At 44.1% G+C, this 13,354-nt stretch overlaps 1 protein-coding gene across 4 annotated transcripts in view; it reads left to right on the top strand.

Annotated features, from left to right (window-relative positions):
• The first annotated feature begins 1,807 nt into the window (after positions 1-1,807).
• Positions 1,808-13,354, top strand: part of PDGFD (platelet derived growth factor D) — a 139,600-nt gene continuing 128,053 nt past the window's right edge. For 2 of the 4 annotated variants that reach the window (XM_014886593.2, XM_014886591.2), the window contains exon 1: positions 1,808-2,221. In XM_014886593.2, coding sequence (XP_014742079.1) covers positions 2,092-2,221 — 130 coding nt within the window. In that variant the 5' untranslated portion in view covers positions 1,808-2,091. The remainder of the gene's footprint in view (positions 2,222-13,354) is intronic. The other 2 variants (XM_014886594.2, XM_014886592.2) reach the window with 1 other exon arrangement.

Here is a 13,354-nt window from a genome sequence, read left to right as displayed (position 1 = left end):
ACCAAGGTCTTGGGAAGATGTATGAATTTTATATAAGCAAATTTATATGGATAAATTTGGATACAGAAAGAGAAACAGCCTCAGAAATAGTGCCATTTCTTGACTGAACTGTGCAACTGCTCAGATACTGTCAAAACACCTTTTGTCTGACTTTCAGTTGGAAGATAATCTGTCCTTCTTTCTCTTTCTCTTCCACCTTAGAATGGCCACTTCCTCAAAGAGAACCAATTATGGGTTCCAACGTCCTGGATCTAAAGGAGAAGGAGGGCCTGAAGGCACTAAGAAAGGCAAGACTTCACCACAAGTTGTAGCAAAGGTCAGAAGAGAGCTGGGGAGCTAGGATTCTATTGGCATTTTCTCGCAGTTCCTTGTAAGGTAACTGGAGAGAGGCAGACATATTGACTGGATGAACACAGAACATCTCCCAAGCTCCCCCATACTCATTCACTCTGTGTCCTCTATTTGACTTTCTGTTTCTATTAGGATGATTGAATTGGCCACCTTCCCTCTGTTCACCCAGCTCCCCCCCTGAAATGGGCACCTAAAATATAGGCACATCTGCTCACCAATGAAGCGCTGTTGGAGCCTTTCCATTATCTACCACATGGGAGCAGGATTAGGTTCGCTGTCAGTTTTGGGGAACATGAAAGGGATAAAGAAGCATGAATTATGCATAACAGAATTGCACCCTACTGGTTTCTTAAGACATACAAGATGTTTCAGTCCCATTGTCATCCTAGCATGCTCTTGGAGAAAATGCTTCACACAGCCAGAGGCAGTCCTCACAGTGTAGCAGGACTCATCCAAGACTCCTGATACACCACCATATTGACATTCTTCGGCTAGTGACGTATGTTTCGTGTTGTTAAAGATCTGGCAGCATGTAACAGTTTGTTAGACTGCCTAAGCCTGCATAAAATGTTGTAAGAAATAAACTGAGTAGGGAAAAATTTATTAGAGAACTGTTAAAACCTGAACTTTGGGGTTTTTTTTCTGCATCTTCCTTTTGATTATTTTCATTGGGGCTAATGGAAAGAAAAAGAGTTTTAAACTAGCAATCTGATCACAACCCTCACATACCTTTGGTTTAGACCTAAACTCTTCCAGGCAGTAATACAATCTTTTAATACCATACCGAATTTAATGAGGGTCTAAATTAGTAAGAACTAACTTTTTATGAAAGGCTTTGGACAGTGCTTGGCATGACAGAAGAAGCCCGTATATTTCTCCCAGGGACAACTGCGGGTTATTTACCGGTTGTCCCATTGAATCTCCTCACTCGCCCTGGCACAGCTCGGAGATTTGAGTCATTCGGCCCAGCGATGACTTTTACGTGGTCACCGCGGGCCCGAGGGTGACGGGACCCCCGGGTGCGCGACCCCTGCGCTGGCGGAGAGCCCTTGGCTCACGGCTCCGTCCTACTCAGTCGCCAGGAGCCCGGCGTTCACTGCGCACCGGGGACAGCCCCCTCCTCGCACCATCCCTCCTGCCACTTTTTGCCCGGAGTGCAGACGGCGCTGCCGGTAGCTCAGGGAGGGCCCGGGCACCGCTCCCGCCCCCTTCCCGCGGGCCCCCTTGGCTGCCCCAGCCCCGGCGCGGAGAGCCCCCGGCGCTGCAGCCCCCGGCGGCGGCTCCCGCGGCTGGCGCGGCGGGCGGGGCGGTGCGAGGCGCGGTGCAGCCCGGCGGCGGCCGCGGCAGGGGGAGCGCGGCTGCGGCAGCCCCCGCCTGCTGCTGGGGCACGGCCGTGCCGGACGAGGGGAGTGGGCGGCGGGCCCGGCTCCGCACCTCTGCCGAGTTTGGCCGGCCCAGGAGGGCAGCCCAGAGTTCAGCATGCAGGAAGTTTTGAGGCAGCTCGCAGAGTAGAGCGGCGGCCGTGACCGCTGCTTCGCCTGCTCTTGGGTTTGGGGCTTTTTTTGCGAGGATCGTGCCTTTTCCCCCTCCCTGCACACAACTCCCTCAAACAAACAAGCAACCCGCAACAACCACAAAGTCCGTTAAAAGGGAGAAGAGAACACGAGCGAGGGAAGCACCCTCGGCGGGAGAGGAGCCCGTTTCTTCGCAGCGACACGGTCCCGCTCGCAGCTGGTCCCAATGCAACTGCTCATCCTCCTCCTGCTCTACGCCGTCGTCTGTGCGAACTTCTGCAGCCGTCAGGGCACCACCGCCCCTGCCCAGAGCGGATCTATAAAAGCCCTGCGGGCTTCCAACCTCAGGCGAGATGGTAAGTGTCCTGCTGCGTTATTTAATCCCAAGGGCTGCTTTTGCGGGGGAAGCCCTTAGGCGCGCCTCGGGGCAGCCGCTCCCCTGTCCCGGGAGCGAGGGCCGCGTCCCCAGAGGAAGACGGGGGTCGGTCCGGGTGGGGTCCCGTCCCGGGAGTCAACCAGGACCGTGGGGTCGGTCTGCGGGGTCCGGTCCCGGAGGCCGGTGCGGGAGCGTGTGGCCAGGTGGCCGGAGGGAGGTGTGGACTGAGGGGGCGACTCTGCCCGGCTGCTCCCAGACTTCTCGGGGCAACTTCGAGGAGGTCTGCTGGGAGTCGGCCCAGCGGGGCTGCGGGGGGCACCTGGCTCCTGACAACGCGAGTGCTCGGTCCCAGTGCCCAGGCGGGCCCCGCCGGGCGTCCCTCGGCACCCTGGGCCCGAGTGCCCCGAGTGCCCCGTGTGCCTGTGATGTGCCGGCGTCGGGGCAGAGCGGGCGAGCGGCGGCTTTGCGGGGGCTCTCAGGGGCGGAGTGTCGGGGGCGCCGACAGGGCTGCTTGGCGGGAGCGGGATCGGGATCGTCTCCCGGCCCTGCCATCGCCTCGCCGCCTTCGACTCCTGTAAGGGCTGTCAGCGTGCGACTCGCCGGGTTACGGGACTTCCTCGACCGGAGGGTCTGAGCCCAGGGCTTGGTGTTCCCCTGGATCTGCTGGGCACTGCCCCACCAGGACTGGCCTCGTCCCCTGTGATGACCGGGGATGGTGTGCGCCCCTCTGGGCTCTCGGACACCGCTAGCCCCGTGGGAAGGGTGTTCAGCCTGAGCTCCGATGCGGTTCCCTCCGGGATCCTCCGGCAGAGGATGTCCTGGACAGCCCAGGTGCTGCCCAGCGTCTGCAGCGCTGTGGGACGAGGTGCCTCGAGTGATCGTGTGCCGTGACCCCACGGGAAATGAGTGGGGAGACTGCATAAAAGTAGCGCTGCTGAAATTCACCTCTAGAATCCACGACTTTCATTTTGGGAAGAGTGATGGGCCTCTGGCCAGGGAGCAGCCTGGTGTGTTCCAGCCTCACGTGGGAGAACTTGCTCTTGCGCGTTGCCCTGTACCTTCTTATATGGCGAAATGCAGGATGTTCTCCTTGCAAATGAACAGAGTTAACATCAGTCTTCAAGTTAACATCTTCCAGTTGACAGCATTTATATATTTTATAAACCGTTTTCAAAAACCCAGTCACTTGAGCCATTTCCAAGACTGTATTTGCCAGTGTTTATTTTCTAGCATGTATACAACGCATGTAATGGGTATACAGTTGATTTAGGAAGATGTTTTTGTTTAATGTTTGGAGCCATATTGAACTTAATATTATTTTTTATGCCTTTCCTAGTCACTGAAAGAAGACTTAAAGAAGGTGGAGGAGTTTTTTCTTAGAATGGAAATGTTGAGTCAGGAAGCAGGACAGAAATGCAGTTCTTTCTGATACAGAAGTCAAATTTAATCTCATTAAAGAAAAAGAAAGTATGTGTGCACAATAAAAGTACATATTTGTTATTTCTGGTTCATTTTTTTAAATTGTTCTGTGTTTTATCAAGCTTCATGACTTGTAAGCCTGCCATCTTCATAGAAGAACTGAGACCATCTCTGAAGTAAGCTAAGCAAGCTTCCATCCTTCAAACTTCAAACGAGCTTTTTCATTGAAAACTTACATACTTAGAACATCAAAATATGTATTACTCTGATCTTCTCTGTATAGTCAATGAAGAAATTATTAGCCCCTAATATAAATAAAGTTTTCATATTAATGGCAGTATGATGGGTGTTTTACTCCTCAGAAGACTTCCTGTGGTGAAATTGCTTCTTGTAGTGATGAAGAGAACAAGCCTTTGAAATGATTAGGTAATTGCTGTCTTCCTAGGTGTAATAATTTTATCAAGCTTTGTACCTTTAAAATTATCCAAGGCAACTTGTAGTGGTTGATCTTTGGTGGGTACCAGGTGAGCTAATACTGGGGCTGTTGAAGGGTTGCAGATCTTTGTGTAATTACATCCTGCCTTTCATCTTTGCTGGGACATGTGCTAGTGAGCCTTGCAGCCTACAGTGAATGCACCCATGCTGAAGTCGGACACTTGTGCAGTTCTTGAGTGGATATTATGGACGTGCTGAAGAGGTCACAGACTTTGATGAAGACCACGTGTAGACCCCTAGCATGCTGCAGCCTTGCTCTCTCCCTTGTGCTTGGGAATTCTGTTGCTTTTTTCTCTGCAAAGAACCATGGGTTCTGGTGCAGCCAGTGGAGCTGGGTGTGCAGTTGCAGTCTTTAAAGCAGATCAGCTGCTGATCGCCCTGATTTTACTGAAATAAAATTGTTGCTTGAGTTCCTTGAACGAGGGTCTATATTTGTGCAGCCAGAGGTTTTGAGCAGTATTCCAAATGTTGCATGCATGTGACGAGCTCACAAGCAAATGCTTAGACCACAGTTGGCTGGAGGCCACTAATAGTATTTTTGCCTTTTATAATTCGCAGTGGTGTTTTTGTGTTGTTTTGGTCTGAAGCAATGATATGGAACAGCATGAAAGACATGTGAGTTGCATTGCTGAGTCAGACAGTATTTTTTGCTTTGTAAATATTTGCAGACATGACAATACAGATCTGAGAGCACACGATACATTCGGGTAAATGTGTTACAACAGTCTCTCTCAAAACACACAGCAAAGATAAAAAGTAGTTTAATATTATGTTTTGGGTTGATGATCATGATTATTAGGTTGTGAAATTAAAAGTGATACAGAAGAGGAAACAAGGCCCATTCAGCTTCAAAAAAATACCTTGGGAAGTCCAAGACCACCTGCACATTTTATTAAAAAAAAAAAAATCCATTGAGTTCCAGTTTTCTTTTGATTCCAAGCAGGATAAACTAGTGGTACTGCATACACAGAGTTTAATATGGAGGCTTGGTATTGCTTCCAGCCAAAACAAACATTTGCAGTGTGCATGATTCAGTATTGCCTTTCTTCTTTCAGATTAAAAGAAGTTGGCCTGTTTGTAATTGCTTTTACTTAAGGCTGAAGGTGATCTGATAAGAAATCTATAGATGAGGGCATCACATGCAAAAAATTGCCATTTAATGAGTACCAAACCTAACCAGACTGTACTTTCTGCTGATGATATTAAGAATATAAATAACTTGCTTACAAGACATCCTCTTGTCCTAGTTGAAGGACTGTCATTGATGACTCAGCAGTTCAGTGTAGCACTAATCAATTTTTTTAAGTGTCCTGGAGGTGCCAGTGACATTTATAGCACAAGTAGTGGTATTCACTTAGTGTTTATTAATGCTATTAAGTTAAGTACTTTGAAGTTCATCAGAATAATACAGAGGTGTCCCAGATGCTTCCATTTTTCTGTTTTGACTCAGTATCCCAGTTTGCAGTGTGCCGGTAATACTGCCTAATTACAAGAAGTCTGATATTTTGTTTCTCCTATTTTGGTTGTTTGTGTTTGTACTTGGAGATGAAAAGTGGAAGCTAAAAAGTGGTAAATAATATTATTTACTATATAATGGTTAACTGAAACATCATATGCTTTTTCTTATCAGTTATTGAACAAACATCTGCTTAGTCTAGGAAAGTATGCCTAGTCTGTATCTTCAGACTAAGTAAGCATCACCATACATATTTTAAACTTCAAACTCCAGAGTTTAAAGGAAAGACAGAACAGAACAGACAGCATAGTGTCAGGTCATTTCAGTATGTAAACAACTGAAAGCCATGGAATCAGTATCTTCTGATGTGGATTTGAAACCATAACATCAGATGACTTGAGATGATTCCATGCTCTTGTGGTTTTCATTATGAATCCAAAAATAAAAGGAATTTTCAAACTTTGCTTTTCTTGTGCACACCAAAATACAAAAAAACCCTGCACTTTATAATTCTGGGGAACTGCCAACAGTTTTTGGCTCTTTAAGGGCCAGTCCAAATAAATTTGTGCCATTAACTGTACCCTCTTCTTCCTTGTATTGGCTGATGTCTGATTGCAGGTAAAAGTATATGGTGATTTGGGTGGTATTCTCTCACCAAATCAATGTTAAATGTCTGCTCTTGGGAGAAGATTGTGTTGTTTTCTGTTTTTTTTGGTTGGTTGATTGGTTGTTATTTTAAAGAGGGTAGGTTTAGTTTGGATGCTTAAAGGTCCCTTCCAACCCAAGCCATTCTATGATTCTGTGATTTTAAAGTATTAGGGGAAATTCCTTACTGTGGATGTGGTGAGGCACTGGCATAGGTTGCCCAGAGAGGTCTGTTCAAGGGCTTTTATCAAGCAGATCTAGTGCGAAGTGTCCCTGCTCATGGCCCTCAAGGTTTTTTTCAACCCAAAGCATTCCATGATTCTATGATTTTATGTTTCCGTGATTCTATGAAATCTCTCTGGTATCATCAGTGGTATAGACCATCGCTTTTTGAATGCACTTATTGAGTTATTTTATAAGAGACGTGTATACATTTTTTAGAGGACTCTGGTAATGTAAAATTGTGTAAACGGTAAAATGGCCAAAATAAATTGGTTTTTATAGGCTTTATTTCCTTGTTTTTTTAGATTTTGTATAGAAATGTGTATTTCAGGCTTTCAGTTAAAAATAAAGCCTTACTAATTTCCCTGCAGTAATGCACTTTGGTTTACAATTATCTGACTTTGATGATGTCTCTTATCTGTATAATTAACAATTTGGACTGAATATCAAAGGATATTGCATGAGAATTCCAGCCCTGACTCAGCAGCAAGCAGCATAGAGGATTTCTCTAAAGGAACTTGAAATATGTTTTATCAGGCAGATGTATATCATAGTGGAAGTCAGTATAAATTCTTCAGACAGTCTCTTGAAACTTTCTGGTTTTCGTTTGGGGCTTTTTAAGTATTACTATGAAACTGAATTAGGCCAGCTAATTCTTAAAGGGCTGGAAGAGAAAACTTGATACTGCTATGATTTGTAGAAACCGAACAGTGCTGAAAATCTAAAATAATGTTGGGAGTTTTTTTCTACTGTCGTGGAACAGAAATGTTGTGTTTCATAAAACATCTAGGAATAGGCATAAATAGAAAATTCACAGGGGATCATTAGTGCAGTAATTTTCATCATGTGCTTAACTTTGACTATCTTCATAATTCTGTTAAAGTCAAGGGATTCAAATTGTACAAGACAGTGTAATATGAAAGCTCAAATAGCTTTTATGTAAATGAGGTGAGTAAAAATAACTGTATTTTTTGATGAACCAAGTGTACCAAGTATTTGCAAAATTAGGAACTGTAGAATTTTTTAGGTCAGAAAAGACCTCTAAGACCACCAAGCCCAGCTATTTACTCAGCACTCATACAATTGGCCTTGGGCCATCAATCCAGGTGCTTCTGGATCCTTGGGCTTGTCCAGATCCCTCTGCAGAGCCTTCCTACCCTGCAGCAAAGCAACATTCTTGCCGAACTCGGTTTTATCTGCAGGCTTGCTGAGGATGCACTTGCTCCTCCCATCCAGGGCATCGATAAAGATATTGAACAGGACTGGCCCCAGTACTGAGCTCTGTTGATCTGACTTGTGAGCAGCCACCAGCTGGATGTAACTCCATTCAGCACCACTCTCTGGACTTGGACAATTGGGCAGTCCTGGTTTCTGAAGGATAGTTCTGTGGGATATGATGTCAGAAGCTTCACTAAAGTGTCTTGACTGGCTGAGATGGAGTTAATTTTCCCCACATGAGCCCTCACAGTGCTGTGGTTTGCATTGTTAGTTAGAAAGGTGTTGATGACACAGCAGTGTTGTGGCTACTGCTGAGCAATGCTGGCACAGCATCAGGGCTGTCTCTCTAACATTCTGCCCCTATCAAGTGCTGGGAGTGGGAAGGGTCCTGGGAGGGGACACAGCCAGGCCCAAATTAACCAAAGGGATATTTCGTACTGTATACCATCAGCTCAGATATAAAAACGAAGGGAGGGAGGAGAAATGGGGGGCATTTGTTATTTTACAATATTTGCCTTCTGGAGCAATCACTATGCGTGCTGCACTTTGCTTCCTGGGAAGTGGCTGGATATTACCCCCTGTTGGAAAGTAGAGAAAAAAATTTCTTCTCTTTGTTTAGACTCACCAATTTTTCACTTTTTTTTGCTTTAGTAAAGTGCCTTACCTCAAGCTAAGAGTTGCTTTCCATCTTATTTTCTCTCCCTTGGCCCACTGAGAAGGGCAGTGATAGAGAGACTTGATGGGCACTTGGTGTCCAGCCAAGGTGAACCCACTTACACAAAGTCCATGCAGACAACATCCATAGCCTTTCCCTCATCCACTGAGCGGGGCACCTGGTCACAGAGGAGATCAGGTTTGTCAATCAGGACCTGCCTTTCCTAAAGCCATGCTGACTGGGCATGATTCCCTGGTTGTCATGCATGTTCTGCATGATGACATCCTGTTGATGAGTGCTGCCATGACTCTCCCCTGCACTGAGGTCAGGCTGACAGGCCTGTGTTTCTCCTTCTCCTTGCATCCTCCTTCTGGCCATCCTTGTAGATGGGTGTCACATTTGCTGACCTCCAGTTAACTGGATCTTCCAGATTTGCTAGCACTGTTGGTAAATGTTGGAATGTGGCTTGGTGAACACTTTGGCCAGCTCTCAGGACCCTTGGGTAGATCCCATCTGCCCCCATAGACTTGTGTCTAAGTGGTGTAGCAAGTCACTGACCATTTCTTTTGGACTGTGGGGGCTTCGTTCTGCTCCCTATCCCTCTCTTCCAGCACAGGAGGCTGGATACCCAAAGCAAACTGGTCTTACTATCAAAGACTGAGACAAAGAAAACATATGTAACTGAGGCTTTTCTACAGGCTTTGTTGCTATGTTTTTGTCAGTTGTATGTAGTCTATCAAAATAAAAAGTATATATATATCATAGGCCTGAATCTTTTGTACATGCATTTGCAGAATAAATATAAATATAATTTTTATTTTTAGAATACCATCTAATATAGCAAAATAGATAGCTATCACAGAATCACAAAATACGTTTAGCTGAAAGGGACCAAGAATGATCAGCTCTTAGCCCTGCACAAGATATCCCAAAAGTCACACCGTGTGCCTTGTTCAAATGTTTGTACAGAGTACATAAATTAAGGACAGAAGCACAAGAAAGTGAGGTTAAGTACACTTGATATAGTTGCTTCCAAATCAGCATTAAAATCATAAAAATATTGCACCTGCAAATTTGTTTTAGAGTACAAACCAAAAAAAAAACCAACAAAAAACCCATACCCCAGGTTTAATATAATTTTTTGAAGTCCTAGTTGAACAATGAACTATTAGACCAGTATTTGAGCCTAACTATTCAGGGTAGTTAAGGTCTTTACATGATAAAGTTGGTAGCTATGTAATTTATGGAATTTGGGTTGAAAGGAGTTATGTTTAATGATAATGTATGGCAGTTTTTCAGGTTGCTAGTTGATGTTCTGAAAGTCATTTTCACATTATTGAAATTTTTATTAGTTGAAAGGGAACTTACTAGAAAAGGATTATCAAGGCAGAAATGTATTGAACACAGTAATATACAAATTCACTACAATATATTTCTGTTATTCCTTCTTTAGACTGTGTGTAACAATTACATGAAATGAACATAGTCACAAAATATATATTATTTCTACAGCAAGAAACTCCTTTGGGGAGCTGTAAATCAGAAGAATTTCATGCCTTTCATATACTATATGTACAAAAGATGCAGCAGGATTTTGTGTGTTTTATACTCCAGTCTTTTCCTATGATAGTCTGGCTAATATTGAAATATATTTTCAGCAAATGGCAGACTGATCTCTTTAAAAACAATTAAAATATCTTACAGGACTGGCACTGAACACAGGGTAGGCATCTGCAGATACCAGAGTCCCAAAGGCCTCAAAATACCATCTCCTTGTTGTCACCAGAGCAGTAATTGTGGTTTCTTGAGCTCACTTCCAACCTCAACCATTCCACAATGGCATCTACTACAGCTGAGAGATGAGTGGAATGGGTGGAACACATTGGTCCTAAGAAGCAGTGCTCAACTTCCCTATCTCTTCCATCCTGCTCTTCCTGTTTCCCAATCTCCCCCTTTTTCCATGTGCAGCAGTAGCAGGAACGGGGAGTCCTGCTCTTTACATCTTTTGGTCCAGCTATGTCCCTTTTCCTTGCCATCCTCCTCCGTTCCTTGTGTAGCTGCACTCAGTTTTGCTTACCCAGCTGAGAAACCTTGGGTTAACTCTTAAAAGTTTTTAGCATGATCTCAGCCCCAAAGAAGGGCTGCCCTGGCTTGCTCTGGCTTTTGTGTACCTGCAGGGATTTGACATCAGGATACTAAAAGAGTCCTAAGAAATACCATGAAGGCTCTGTGTTGGCATTCTCTGTAGTAAGAATTTGCCCACTAATGCAGGGAAATGTAGTAGTAATCTTTTAGTCAGTTGATTCAAGCTGTATTCAAGAATTGCCTCCAAAATTCTTGCCACTGTATTTATGAGGTTGATTACATTATACCACATTTTGGATAAAGGAGAGCACAAAAGTGCTCTCATTGCTTCTGGTGAGGTGCTCTTGGCTGAAACACTGGATTATGTAGAGTTGTTTGGCAGTTAGTTTCAAATCAGTCTCCTGTTTACAAAGCTAAGGAAGCGTCCTGTTTACAGTGTGAAACTGGAGATACTTTCTTTTGGGAGTTTGGGTTTGGCTCTAATATTTTTGGTAGTGAATAAATCCTACATGGTCTCAAGCTGCCTATTGTACTTGAGAAATGTTCAGTTTCATGTTTCCTTTTTGATCTGTATTCCATGCTGTGAAGGCCAACATCCCATGTTTCTGCTTTGTTAATTAGAGCTCTGCATATTTGGAGATGGTGCAGGAGGACACATTTTTACCTTCTGTTCAAACTTTCTGCCAATGTATTTTAGTCCTGCTGTGCCTTGGGACTTGATGATGTTGCAACTCTGTAAAACTATTTATTAAGCACTAGATCCATGAAAAACTTGAAAAATAGCCGTCTTGACTTTTGCTGCACTAAAATCAATGAAAAACTTCCATCAGCACTTCTTGTGGCAAGGCCTGGCACGCAGTTCACATGAATTAATACAGGATAAAATAAAATGCTTAGAAATTCAGTGATGAGTTTGTAATACAATCAAAGACTAATCAAAATGTTTAGTTTGAAAAAGACCCTAAGATTAAACCTACATAGCACCGCCAAGCCCACCACTAAACCACATCCCTTAGTGTCACATCTACACATCTTTTAAATTCCTCCAGGTGTAGTGACTCAAACACTTCCCTGGGTAACCTCTACCAGTGTTTGATAACCCCTACAGTGAAGAAATCTTTCCTAATATCCAATCAAAATCTCACTTGGTGTTGTTTAATGACACTTGCTCTTGTCCTATTGCTTGGGAGATCAAGCCCCACCTGGCTACACCCTCCTTTAAAGGAGTTGTGGAGAGTGATAAGGTCCCCCTGAGCTTCGTCTTCTCCAGGCTGAACATCCCCCGTTCCTTTGGCAGCTCCTCATCAGACCTGTGCTCCAGACCCTTCCTGAGCTTCGTTTCTCTTTGGATGTACCTCAGAACCCCATTTTCTTTCTTGTTCTGAGGGGTTTGTGTACAGTACTCAGAGTTAGAATGTTCAGTCCATACACTGAGACAAACCAAACAAATCCTTTGCAGTGGACAGAGAGGGAGGGGTAACTGATGTAATTAGAGATTGCATAGCAAAAATACTAATACTTGTATTCAAATGTCCAGTTTCTTTTTCTCCTATACTGACTACCTTATGTGTCACCCACAGGATATCCTACAAGTGACTTCAGCTGCAGTACATTTCTAAACAAGACCATTAGGAAACCTGTCAGTATTTTTCAGTGTCTTGCATTGTTTCTGTTTGTTTCTTAAAGAGGCTCCAAATGTAATATGCGGGGGTTTCTGTTATTGTTTCTTTTTGGATCAGTTGCAAAAGATTTTTCTCATAGTTGAATGTATTTCTTATCTGATATGACTCACAAAAAAAAAGTGGATTGAGGATGAAGCAGAGACCCAGACTGATTAGAGAGAAGGAGTAAAAATAGATACACAGAATGTTGATTACCAGAACTACTGTGGGATCTGGAAACCCTTTATGTACTGTTCTGCCCTTAATTTTTCAGCCAATTTTCTTGAAAGACAAATCCTTCGCCTCAACAAACCAGTGGCAGTAATGCTGAGTGAGAACAGCAAGTAGGTGGTGATAATGCCTTGGGACTCTTTGTGGAGATGGACCAACACAGCTTAATTGCGATACCACAGCATGGATAATCACTGATAGGAGTGATTTCACTCACACATCCAGATGGCAGTAAAAGGGTTTAAGACCTCCTAGCAGAGGATAATTCTCCTACAGAGAATTTTCTGCTTTGAAATTGATAGAAAGCCCCAGAGTTATGGCACTGTTTCCCTTTGTGGATCAGGTTGTAAGCCTGTTCCCTTGCTCCATTAGCCACATCCATATTGATTTTTTAGGTTTCTGAATGTTTGGCAGTCCGCACAGGGGAATGCTGGTTTGCTTCGTCTCTGTCTGTATAGTGTGACCTGGGGTTCCCAAACCACCAGGTGTGCATGTATCACTGCTACTCTAGTAAGATGTCTTTGAAACTGTGAGAAGAGGAAAGGGATTCTTTGTTTTTTTCATCCTCCTAATGGAAGAAAACTGTCTGTACCTGAATAGGCTTGGTTTTATTTTTGTTTGGAATTAATGCTTGTCACCTGGGAGACTTGCTGACATGATACGCATTTCTCACCACTTCCTATCATTTATAAGATCCTAGAAAATTAAACTCTTGTTTTAAGCAAAATATAAAATTCTTGCATCATATATAGTAGTGATCTCGCTACTCCTAGTATGTGTGTGGTCTGCTGTTACATAATTTGCATGTGCAGACATTTCTCCAGAGTCAGTTCTCTGAAGGTGCACACCCTGTTTACAGCAGACCACAGGGTGTCTTGAGTGGCACCTCTGAGAAATGACTGAGTGACAACCCCATCTTTGCAGAACCCTAGAGTAATGTTAAGGTGTCTTGAGTCTGTTCTTGGACCTGCATGGCAAAGCCCCATCTCCATATATACAGCCTGCCTCCCAGCAGACTTCAAGAAA

Source organism: Sturnus vulgaris, chromosome 2 (assembly GCF_052056855.1).
Source record: "Sturnus vulgaris isolate bStuVul1 chromosome 2, bStuVul1.hap1, whole genome shotgun sequence".
In the NCBI taxonomy this organism is placed as follows: Eukaryota; Metazoa; Chordata; class Aves; order Passeriformes; family Sturnidae; genus Sturnus; species Sturnus vulgaris.
Note: the sequence above shows the minus strand (reverse complement) of the source record. Positions and strands in the feature narration are given on the sequence as shown.